Below are 12,357 nucleotides of genomic sequence, written 5' to 3'. Positions count from 1 at the left end.
CAGGGGTTATATTAATAAGCTGATCGATTTACCCATACCAATCTTTACTAACAATAATCAATTGAGACTTTGCAAAGTGGAGAGAGATAAAATGATACACACGAGTCAGTAGTCAGTTCGCTCCCTTCAGACAGAACCCTCAGAAAGCATGTAAGTGTGTGTAGCATGACCTTGTTTCTGTGTGTTTCTTTTATTTTCCAGAGCAGTATGTATAATTTTCTCAATAGTACACTTTTTAATTCAGTTGTTAGCAGGTTCAATTCCTACAGTAGAAGACATGTGATTATTATGATATGATATTTTTGTTCACTAATTCTTCCCTTTTCATATTTCCCTTCATCGACTTCTCCACAGTGAATATTCTCACACCATCAGCCCTGCCCTCTAAAGTCTCTCTCTCTCTCTCTCTCTCTCTCTCTCTCTCTCTCTCTCTCTCTCTCTCTCTCTCTCTCTCTCTCTCTCTCTCTCTCTCTCTCTCTCTCTCTCTCTCTCTCTCTCTCTCTCTCTCTCTCTCTCTCTCTCTCTCTCTCTCTCTCTCTCTCTCTCTCTCTCTCTCTCTCTCTCTCTCTCTCTCTCTCTCTCTCTCTCTCTCTCTCTCTCTCTCTCTCTCTCTCTCTCTCTCTCTCTCTCTCTCTCTCTCTCTCTCTCTCTCTCTCTCTCTCTCTCTCTCTCTCTCTCTCTCTCTCTCTCTCTCTCTCTCTCTCTCTCTCTCTCTCTCTCTCTCTCTCTCTCTCTCTCTCTCTCTCTCTCTCTCTCTCTCTCTCTCTCTCTCTCTCTCTCTCTCTCTCTCATCATTTATCTTCATCTCTTCTTTCACAGCATCCTTAAATCTTCTTTCGGTTCTCCTCTCAGCTTCCTGCCTGGCAGCTCCAACCTCAGCATCCTTCTACCTGTGTAACCATTGTCTCTTCTCTGGACATGTCCACATCTCAGTCTCTGATTTTATCTCCTAGTCATCTAACGTGAGCTGTCCCTCTGATGGACTCATTCCTGATGTCTGATCCATGTCGCGCGCCGGCAATTTCTTGCGTAGTTAAAAAAACAAGACTTGAGGCTGTAATTTCTCCAAAAGGCACATCTATAAAGCATTGAGCAAAGGCTGTGAAGACTTTTGTCCCTGTGATTTCTCCGTAGTTGTTTTTTTTATACCAAAACCCTAACAAAGCCTATTTCATGTTGTCATTATTGTGTAGTTTTAAGGGTAAACATGAAATAATCCATGTTGGAAGAAGGCTGCAACAGAACAAAATGTGGAAAACTGTGAATACTTTCTGGATGGACTGTACACTTTTAGTCATTCTTGTGGAAACTTTATTATCACACCTGACTCTTTCTCTGTTCCAACTGCTTGAACCTCCTCACTTCTTTTCAACAACCTCCATGACTCTGTACTGCTGAACTAAAACCTTTCCAACGTCTTCAGCTCTGATCCTTGTGTTCCATATTCCTGCACTGAGGACTCGACTTCCAGTGGACATTAAGTCCTGTTTTAATCCAACAACACAAACACCTGACCCAAACACGGGCTGAAAACCTCCAGATCAGTCGTTTGGGCCTTTACGCTGTGATGTTCATCAGAAATGTGAAAAGAAAATTTTCTCTGTCTGAGTTCCATAAAGCCCATCTTAATAGGAGCAGGCCATTTTCAGCCTGCGGCCCTTTGTTTTTGATTGATTTGACGTCCGTATAATGCTAAGTTTTCTATGCTACCGGCTGACTGAAGTGGCCTTTTTGTGCCACTTGACTTTCTCTCTCACACACAGCTGCATTTGTCTTGCAAATCTATCCCTGCTGTGCTGCGCTGAGGCGAGGAAAGGGGAGCAGTCGGACATGAGTGAAGTTCAAGCCAGCGAACAAGCAGAGAGGCTGTTTCATAGCACAATCTTTTGTTGATATCAAAACGGGGAGCTGGTGAAAAATGATGCATGCTTTTACAGCCCTGAATCCTGGCAACTGACAGCACAGGAGCTGGGGGTAGAGGGTCTGAGGAGGTGAAAAATCCTTCCCCGGAGGCTGAAATCAGTGCTGAAGGGAACAAAAGACCCCCTGGTCCTAACGGGTTGAGTGTCCGCTAGCGCACGACGGGGATCAGCGGCGCAGAATGTTGGAGATGGATGGAGACGCACACGTCCAAACGGCCGTGACTGAAATTAGCATATTTGTAATTTATCACTTTTTTGTAATGTTATTCAGGGATTTAAAGAGTAAGAAAAAGAAAATCGGTCATTTGTCAAAATGCAAGAGGAGAGTTGAGGTAGAGATTTCTGCTGAGCTCGTGACTCAGGTCCAGATTTAAACTTGTTTGGTTCTGGTCTGATTCTTCTCAAATCCACCCAGCAGGCTTTAGGTTCTCTCAATAAATGAATCTCTGGTCTGAAAAATAGTTCTGTCAGGTTGCGGGTGTGGATGACAGCGGACCACGTGTGGTGGAGCAGATCAGGAGGCAGGAATGCAGGCACGGATGAAATAAAAGTAGTTTTAATGGCAGAGCGGGAACGACAGAACAAAACCAACGCTGACAACAAACAATGATCCGACAAAGACTGACACAAGAAGGGAGGTGTAAATACACAGGGGAAAATCAGGGACACCTGGGCGGATTAACACGGGGCAGGTGAGAACAATAAAGACTAATCAGGCAGGGGAGAGACACAGTCAGGGAGGCAGGGGCAGATTGTGACAAGTTCATGAAGGTTCAGAAATAACGTGTATGACTCTCTTCAAGACACAACAGAGACCAGACCAACACAGATGTGGCTCCCCTGGTTAGACCGGTCCATCCAGGAGAAGAGGTCAGAGGGGTCAAAGTGGACCTGTGGAATGTCCTCAGCACAACAAACCAACGAGTAGCCAAGATGGCGGCCAATGTGGTTCTATGTTATTCTGTCTGAAGATGAGTTTAGATTTCTAGATGATTGTAGTATTCATGAATATCTGTTCATTTTTAATTTGGTTTTTATCACACACACACACACACAAACACACACATGCATGTAGACAGCACCCTTCAGCACCAGTGGCCTTATAAACTTTGTGTGAACTTTTGAATTGACCTCTTCTGAGATATGAAACACAGCTCACACACAGCTGGACACAATTCCTGCTTTATAAGTCACACTCATCCTAGAAATGTGCTCATGTGTTTCTGTATCACACCCCGCCTCCTAAACTCAAATGGTCGATGCAAGGCACCGAATGAATATTCTGCATATACATATTGGTGGCATTTCAGGTGTAACCATGGCAACCGAGACAGAAATCAAGGCTCTGCAGTGTGACGTAGGCATTGATGAATGTTTCATATCTATTCAAACGGCACCACTTTGTTGCAGCGGTGAGCTCTGGTGTCTCGGAGCAATCATGGCAGAAAAACATAAACCTAGAAAAAGAATTGGTCGGAAGGAGGAAACAAGCAAGGTGGCAATAATCACTCAAAATTGCTGCATCTTGGTGCTCAGGGATCGCTGAAGCTGCTGTCATAAGACACACCATGTCAGCAAGTCAGTGTAATACTGCTGCCACTGTGTGTGTGTGTGTGTGTGTGTGTGTGTGTGTGTGTGTGTGTGTGTGTGTGTGTGTGTAGTACGACTCTGGTAGGGAGGTGAACATTTTTATTGATATAAATGACAAGAAAAGTGTTGGATTCTGGTTAAGTTGAGTGTCTCAGGTTAATTCTATCTAGAGATTTTAATCAAGTCACAAAACTTTCAGTTAAAAATGTTAAATTCGGCTCTTGATAAGTTTCCCAGTTTTGGGCCTTTAACCAGAACCTTCCAAGTTTAGATTTTATGTTTTTTGTTTGTTTGTTTGTTTGTTTGTTTTTCAGAAAGAAAGCTAATTTATTCATGCCACCTGTGCTTATGTAAAACTGGCCAGCATTATTAGTTATTTTGTCTGTTACATAGGGTTTGGTCACTGGATTAAAAGTGTTTGTGTGTCTGTTCATCTGCCCTCAGCCCCCCCCAGTCACTAATCGCACATACCTGGTTCCCACAAATGATCTGATGGAGATGGAGCAAAAACCATTTATTTTCACATACTTAACATTTATATTAATTGTACATTCATATAATTGCAGAACATTAGCAAGCTTGAAGCATTTTGGGCAGTTCTTACAAAAATAAATATTTATGTAGCTATTTAAGAGTGAGGATTGCAGCAAACTCTGACATTTGCACATTTTACTTATTTTTTATTGCTACAGTAACCCTTTACAAGGTTAATGAAATCTCACTCAGACCCCCACCACCCTCTGTGGCCAGAATCCCACATTTGCAAATGCAGAGTGCCAGTCTGGTCTGTTGGACTTAGAAAGCCATTGAGCTGACACACCTGGTGCTGCAGTCTGCTTCCAGCATGTTTCCTGCATGTTTTAGATCATGAACACAACTTTGTCTTATTGTGTGTTTGTATTTAAACAATAAATACAAACACACAAATTCAATCCTAGCAAGTGTCTGTCCTGTAGACAGGAAGGTTGGAGGAACATTTCAGCTGTTAGATTAAATAGCAAGTAAAGCCTAAATGAACTTTTTTTTGCTGATAGCCTGCATAGATGAGTGTCTAATGGTGCTGTAGACATGTGTAATCATTAGTGTGGCAGTTTAGTGTAACTGACTTTAAATTTAATGTTTCAGCCCAAAACCATAATTCTATAACTCTGCTCCACATTTATGTAGAATCAGCTGTGGCTGATGGCTCAGCTGAAAAACGTGACGTCAGCAAATTACTACGTGGCTGCACCGCACTGCACTGGTCTCCAGATGAGGCAGCCACGCCTTCACCTGGCTCGGCCACTCACTATGACATGTTGGCACTCTGAGCCGCTTGCCTCCTTGAAAAAAATGCCCTCCTCCCCTTTTCGTCTAATGATTGCAGTTAACAACACATCCTTCAGAATGCTGCAGATTCTGTGTCTGCTCTTCTCCTGAGCTGTAAGTCCACTGTGAGTATGTGCTTGCGAACGCTCAGCGAGGAGATGAGTTTGGTTTTTGCTTCTACTAAATGGACACAAGGGGGGGCTAAAACCAAACTAAAACTGCTTAGTCTCTCTTTAAGACAGGAAAATGGAAACAAATCTAATATAATTGTCATGATCCGCCCCAGCCTCCCTGACTGTGTCTCTCCTGCCCTGATTAGCCTAATTGTTCTCACCTGTCCCTGATTACTCTGCCCATGTGTTCCTGATTCCCTTGTGTATTTATACCTCCCTCCTTGTTGCTGTCTTTGTCGGTTCATTGTCGTTTGTGCATGTTCGTTCGTCCTGTTACTCCCAGTCTACAATTAAACATCTTTTTATTTTTTCATCCGTCTGCCTGATCTTCTACCTCCTGGAACCCACCACCACACATGGTCTGCCACCTCCACCCACAGAACATGACAGAATGAACCGACCAAACCTGGACTTGTGGTGAGCTAACACCTGCTTCTGGAGGATTTTTTTTTCTTTTTTTCCCTTTCAGCAGAGGGTGATTTTTGGCCTGGAGTTTTGTGTTCGGCGCATCCTACCTGTTCTCGGGGTGGTCGAAGTCCTCTGGGAGATCCTGGCGCATCCTACTTTGTCTTCAGGGTGGTCAGGGTCATTCACCTCCTGCTGTTTTTGCCCCGTCCCGTTCTTCTCCTGGAAGCCGCGAATCCTGGAGCCTCGAGGGAGCTTCACCCCCTACGCACACCATTGTTCTCCGGTGTGGTAGGGCTGGTCTGCCCGCTCTTCTCCGGCTTCCCTTCACCCGAGCCTCCTCCGATGGACCCAGCAGATCGGGATGGGCACCTGCTCTGATTGGATGTCGAGTACCTGCCACCAAGCTGGGCTTCCACGCGTCGCTCCCGCTGCTCAACCATTTCCTGGTTCACGCCTGCAGGTTCTGTGCCTGCAGGTTCTTTACGCAGCAGTTCCTGCTGGGGCCTATGCCTGCTGCTGCAGTTCCTGCTGGGTCCCACGCCTGCTGCTGCAGTTTGTCTCAGTGTTCCTGGTGTCCAGTGTTCTAGTCAAGTCTTCGTGAGTCAAGTCAAGTCTTCGTGAGTCAAGTCAAGTCTTCGTGAGTCAAGTCAAGTCTTTGTGAGTCAAGTCAAGTCTTCGTGAGTCAAGTCAAGTCTTTGTGAGTCAAGTCAAGTCTTTGTGAGTCAAGTCAAGTCTTTGTGAGTCAAGTCAAGTCTTTGTGAGTCAAGTCAAGTCTTCGTGAGTCAAGTCAAGTGTTCGTGTCTCAAGTCAAGTCAAGTGTTCGTGTCTCAAGTCAAGTCAAGTCTTCGTGCCAAGTCAAGTCTTCGTGTCAAGTCAAGTCTTCGTGCCAAGTCAAGTCTTCGTGCCAAGTCAAGTGTCCGAGTCCAAGTCAAGTGTCCGAGTCCAAGTCAAGTGTCCGAGTCCAAGTCAAGTGTCCGAGTCCAAGTCAAGTGTCCGAGTCCAAGTCAAGTGTCCGAGTCCAAGCCAAGTGTCCGAGTCCAAGTCAAGTGTCCGAGTCCAAGTCAAGTGTCCGAGTCCAAGTCAAGTCAAGTGTTCGAGTCCGAGTCAAGTGTTCGAGTCCCCTGTTCCCGAGTCTTTGGTTCGAGTCCGGGTTTCCCAGTCCGAGCTCGAGAGACCCTTTGTAAGACGGAGTGCCGCATGATCTGAGAGGCCCCTGCTCCGCAGCCCTGGATGGTGTTCCTTGTTCCCTGGTCTCGTCTTCTGTGTTCCCTTGTCATGTGTGCCCTAGTCTGGTCTTCGTTCGTGCCCGAGTCTCCTGTGTTTTGTGGCTTGTGGGCGTCTGGTATCCGCCCCTTAAGGGAGGGGTACTGTCATGATCCGCCCCAGCCTCCCTGACTGTGTCTCTCCTGCCCTGATTAGCCTAATTGTTCTCACCTGTCCCTGATTACTCTGCCCATGTGTTCCTGATTCCCTTGTGTATTTATACCTCCCTCCTTGTTGCTGTCTTTGTCGGTTCATTGTCGTTTGTGCATGTTCGTTCGTCCTGTTACTCCCAGTCTACAATTAAACATCTTTTTATTTTTTCATCTGTCTGCCTGATCTTCTGCCTCCTGGAACCCACCACCACACATGGTCTGCCACCTCCACCCGCAGAACATGACAATAATCAGAAATTACATTTGAATGACGAAAATCTTAGAGTTTATTTTAGAGCCATAACACCCAGCCCTAGCGCTTCCTTCTTCAATCTCAGGAACATTGCTAAGCTGAGTCCCATTCTGTTGTGCTCTGAACTTGAATTTGTTATCCACACCTTCCTTTCTTACCACTTAGACTACTGCAACTCACTTTTCGCTTGTCTGAGCAAAACCTCCCTGAACCATTTACAGGTGGTGGCCTGTGCTCAGCTTCTGATTGAGTCCTCCAACCACACCCACGTCACCCCGCTCCTCTGCCAGCTTCACTGGCTGCTGGTTAACTGCCAGTTAGTTCTGTTTTTAGAGCTTTTTAATGGGCAAGCACTATCTTTTTTCTTCTTAATTTTTGATGCATGCTATCTTTTGGAAATTTGTAATTTTATCTGTCAAAAATGGGAAATGAGGAGGAGCTGCGAGTGGGGCTGTGAAAGTGGGACCAAAGGGACGCTGATTGACACCCATAATCTCTGAACCAATGTAGCAAAGTTGTGTTTTATTCCATGCTGTTTTCTCTTTTCCTATTTCCACAGTGGCGGATCTAGGATTTTTCTGAGGGTGGGGCCATCAAGGGGCCACAATATTTATAGAGGGGCCACGTACAGTCCAACATACTTGCATACTATTCCCAGTTTTGTATGGTAGATACAGTTTACCCCAACACCATGTTGAAAAACATCAATGCAATTGTACATCAATTTTTACTGTACATTGACAAAATACAACCACACACAGCATTTGAGAAATTTTAGCATTCAATTTATTTTGCAAAGCCACAAATATCAGGTTAAAATATGTTTGTGTGTGGAAAAAACACCAGAAGAATATCACAGGACCCTCTGCTCTTGACTGGGAAATGTCTGGTGGGAAGTCAATTAAATAAGTCTGAGTCAGTTGCTTATATCTCTCAACCTTTAACATTCATGGCATTCAGAATCTGCAAGTGACTGACTGCAAAATTCAATTAAATTTAAAGAGCCTTTACAAAATGAGAAGCACACCACCAGGTCCTACTGGAACAGAACACTGTTCTGATGTCTGCGCAGGATTCTGTGCATCACACTGGAAGATGTCTGAAAACAGCAAATGAGAAATTATCTAACATAAGCCAAATACATACACAAGCATTTATTACTTTCAAAGATCAATGTTTACCATTTGATCCTGCAGGATTAGTATTGATTGGTGACTCTGGTGGCCCAGCAGGATGGAAGGTTGAGTCATTAACTTCACTCTGGTTGTCTGAATTGGAGAGAGTCTTGTCCCAGTTTGCAGCTAAAATACAAATATATGTCAAACTCCAGCTAAATCCAGCCAAAACTTTGTTTTCTATGAGACCACATTTTTATTTATTTGAAATTGAAGACTTCAAAGATTGGACTATAAAGATGAGATGTGGTAGATGTAGACAAAGAAACCAATACAATTTAAATCCATTATGTTAATGTTATAGTAAATCACATCACCATGAAGCGGAAGAATTCAGTAAACATATGTGCCATTAGTACAAGATAACATCATTTAACAAATTTGAGATAATGGTGATTTTTTATTTTTACCTAGAATAATGGCAGGAAAAGTTGGACTAACAAAGGAATATCCAAAACACAAAATCTCTTTGGAAAACTTAACCTTGACCTTACTTAATCAACCAATTAGAAAATTCAGTGTTTCAAACAAGGACTTTTCCCACACATTTTACAATACATCAAAATGTCACAATTTAGGGAAACCTTGAAGGAATTGTGGGAAAGGAAACTTAACTGCAACATTACTGATGATGAATGGAAAGATGCTTTGAGAAACGTAAAATCATTTACTAAAGGGAAGCAACTTTGCCACTAATGATTTGTCACGATTAACAACTTCTATCAATTTAAACAATAATCCTTTATTTTTGGTGCTTGGAATAACTGACCCAATTATTACTGATAAATATAAAAAGCTCAATGCAAATTTTCTGTGCAAGAAAATGACTCCACATTAACTGGATCAGCTCCAAGATAAAATGGGAAAAGGTTATCCTCAATTATAAGCAGAACACACTGGGCAGCATTAGGTCGTTTATAAGTGGTCAGTCCGTCCTGCTGGATAATGTGGTGCGATCATGATCTTTTTACAAAAGATTATGCGATGGCGGTGAAAAGGGAGCTTGGGGGCGGTCTCTGCGCTGCCACGGACTTCAGTTTATCTTGGACATAACTTGCTTTTTATTGCGATCAAAGCCACACTCATTAAGCTTTTTTAACAAGCCGCTCCAGAAGGTGTCTGTCCCCGTGCAGTCTCTGGTGATCTGAGCTTCAACTCTTACGGAGAGGCTCCCCGGCCATCATCTCAGCTGATTCTGTTTAGAAAAGCCAAACTTACGGCTCATGTTTACTTTCATTTTCAATATAGTTGCCGGCCGGAGCTCGGCAGTAACTGCCCACGTGATCATGATACCCCCTTCTGTTGCGCCAAGTTGTAATATGCATTCACAAGTCCGGCGTTGCGGTGATATTAGTATCAACCGTGGCAGCACGAATGCCACAAAATTCCCGCAAGACCATGCCGCCACGGCGCGTTTATATTACACGTACGCTGATTTCCCAGCATGGTATGTCCTACAAGGCTGTCTCTCGTGTTTATCTGACATGACTGTTGCACAATAAAAATTATATTCTTTCTGACCTGATAAAGGGGGAATGGAGGTCCCTTGCCCTGTTCCAGCCTCTGGTCTACTGCCTCCTGCTGCTCTCTCTCTGATTTCTCCATGCTCGTTTTCACCAGCTGACACACTCACTCTCTTGGGAAAAAACTGCAGAATTCCCGCCTGTATCTGACCCTTTCTTTTCATGTTCTCTATCAGACAGTGCCAACTATTAACACACGAAATGCAGATTACAAAAGAAGTACATGGATTAGCAAGGGCTAACGTTTTTTCACAAGCCCTTTTTAACATTACCTTTAACTAATGTCGGCATTGCTTTCCATTGGACTTATTGTCAGACTTGACTTACATGGCAACTGTGAGTAAACAGTGATTCGTGACTTACCAACAAATTCCTCATAACGTGGACTCTCATCAGATCCGATGTCGGTTGAAAAGTTCTCCCTTCTTGGAATCTTTCAAATCTTCTTCTGCTGGATTTCACACACTATTTTGCTCCTTAGCGCCACACGGCCACTAGTGTTTAGACTCGGAATTGCATCCACCTATAATCTCATCACCGCACAAAGGACAGATGAGTGACAGGACAGGGGCACTACAGGGGCCAATCATATTTCAGCAGGGGCCAGTGCCCCTGTGGCCCCGCCCCTAGAACCGCCAATGTATTTCCAGTCATTTTATTAGTATGTGGTTTTCCAATTATAGTGATTGTCAAGGTGCTTTAGCGAAACAAAACTTTAGGTTACTGTCGTAACCCTGGTTCCCTGAGTAACATGAGTGAGACGTCTCACTATGGGTAACACCCCCCCACGGATTCCTCAGAAGCACTTATCTCAATACGCCAATCCTGATTTGCCAGTGACCGTGGCGTACGCGTCACCTGCTACTACAAGTAGCAAGCGTCGCAACACACGCGTTATTCAAGATAAACACCTCTTCTCGCTTCGCCCAGCAAGAAGGGTTGTCTGGTGAGACATCTCACTCATGTTACTCAGAGAACCAGATTTATGGCAGTAACCTAAAGTTCTCTTTCTTAACATACGTTTCGATGTCTCACTATGGGATACGGAGACTCCCGTATTGCCAGACAGCTTAACCAGCGATCACCAACCTACAGGGGTACGTCTTGGCCGGCTGAGGACCCCACACCCAGAATTGTGTGGGTCATAGCAGGGACCAAGATGTCCAGCTTTTAGAAGCGTGCAAATGCAAGTGGAGACCTCTAACTTGGTGCAGCTCAAATCTCCTGGACAGACAGCCCTCGAAAAAGGGCCCAAGAAGCAGACAGGCCCCTAGTAGAATGGGCCTTGAGCCCTACAGGTACCTGAATGCCCTGACACGAGTAAGCCAGAGAAATAGCCTCCACAATCCAGTGGGAAAGCCGCTGCTTTGTGATGGGTTTTCCCTTACAAGGTCCTCCCCATGACACAAAAAGCTGGGCCCCCTGCGAAAGTCCCCTGTCCGATTAGCATACTCCTTGAGAGCGCAAATCAGATACAGCTTGTGCAACCGCTCCTCCTCAGGAGAGGGGAAGGGCAGTGGGTAGAAAGCTGTGAGGAGAATAGGAGAAAAGGAGCCCACTACCTTAGGCACAAAGGCAGGGTTGGGCTTCAGGGACACCCTCATGTCACTTGGTGCAAACTTGGTGCAGGATGGGTGCACAGAGAGAGCCTGTAAGTCACTGACTCACTTTGTAGAGATCAAAGCCAGGAGTAGCACCACCTTAAGAGACAGGACCTTAAGGTCCAGGCCGTCCTTAGGCTCAAATGGAGGCCCGGAGAGGGCCTTCAGCAGCAAGGACAGATCCCATGAGAGCACCAGGGGTCGAGACACAGGGAGAAGCCTGCGCGCACCCCTCATGAAACTACACACCAGGGGGTGTTGACTAGCCAGTTTCTTCTCAAAACCCGAGTGTCGGGCGGAAATGGCTGCTAGGTACACTTTAGTGGTGGAGAAAGCCTTCTTCCCATCCAGCAATTCTTGCAGGAAAGACAGAATGACAATCACTGGGCACTGGGAGGGTGAGATATCCCTGCCCTGGCACCAGGCTTCAAACACCCTCCATTTACAGTCATATAGGGGCCTAGTGGAGGGGGCCCTAGTATTCTGAATGGTTTGAATGACCGCCTGGGACAGCTCTGCTGACTCTAACCCACACCCGTCAGGGGCCAAGCTCACAGGGCCAGTCGTTCTGGATGAGGATGAAAGATTGAGCCGCCAGCTTGGGACACTAGGTCCCTGCGAGGAGGCAATTTCCAAGGTTGGCCCTCCAGGAGCTGGAAAATGTCTGCCAACCAATGCATGGCTGGCCAGTATGGGGCCACCAGAATGAGTGTGTGGAACTGAGCTAGTACCCTCAGCAAGGTGGGTGGTATCAGGGCCTCTCTGAGGGAAAAGTGTAAAGCAGCTCCCATGGCCAGTCGTGCGCCAGCGCGTCCACGCTGAGTGGAGCGTCTTGGTCGCGCAGGGAGAGAAACAGAGGACACTGAGCATTCTCCTTGGAGGCAAAAAGATCCACTACAGCTTTGCCGAACTGGATCCAGATCTGTTCCAACACTGCTGGATGCAGGCTCCAATCCCCGTACAGGGGAATCCCTCTGGACAACAGATCC

General features: G+C 45.4%; 1 protein-coding gene and 1 long non-coding RNA gene across 2 annotated transcripts; both read right to left on the bottom strand.

The window, feature by feature from the left end:
• Window positions 1-7,450: 7,450 nt before the first annotated feature.
• On the bottom strand, window positions 7,451-10,410 carry LOC139073175 (uncharacterized). Its single transcript, XR_011521917.1, has 3 exons — window positions 10,131-10,410; window positions 8,251-8,370; window positions 7,451-8,168 (listed from the first exon to the last, which is right to left on the bottom strand). It is a non-coding gene; the product is annotated as an uncharacterized lncRNA (long non-coding RNA).
• Window positions 10,411-11,410: 1,000 nt separating this feature from the next.
• LOC139061926 (uncharacterized) lies at window positions 11,411-12,357 on the bottom strand. The gene has a single exon (XM_070541858.1). The coding sequence runs from the start codon at window positions 12,236-12,238 to the stop codon at window positions 11,432-11,434; it is 807 nt and encodes a 268-aa protein (XP_070397959.1). The 5' UTR covers window positions 12,239-12,357; the 3' UTR covers window positions 11,411-11,431.

Source organism: Nothobranchius furzeri, chromosome 11, assembly GCF_043380555.1.
Source record: "Nothobranchius furzeri strain GRZ-AD chromosome 11, NfurGRZ-RIMD1, whole genome shotgun sequence".
In the NCBI taxonomy this organism is placed as follows: Eukaryota; Metazoa; Chordata; class Actinopteri; order Cyprinodontiformes; family Nothobranchiidae; genus Nothobranchius; species Nothobranchius furzeri.
This window is presented reverse-complemented; position numbering and strand designations above follow the sequence as displayed.

Bases quoted from the DNA above. Each gene is read 5' to 3' on its own strand.
- LOC139061926 (XM_070541858.1), bottom strand. From the start codon at position 12,238: ATGCTCAGTGTCCTCTGTTTCTCTCCCTGCGCGACCAAGACGCTCCAC.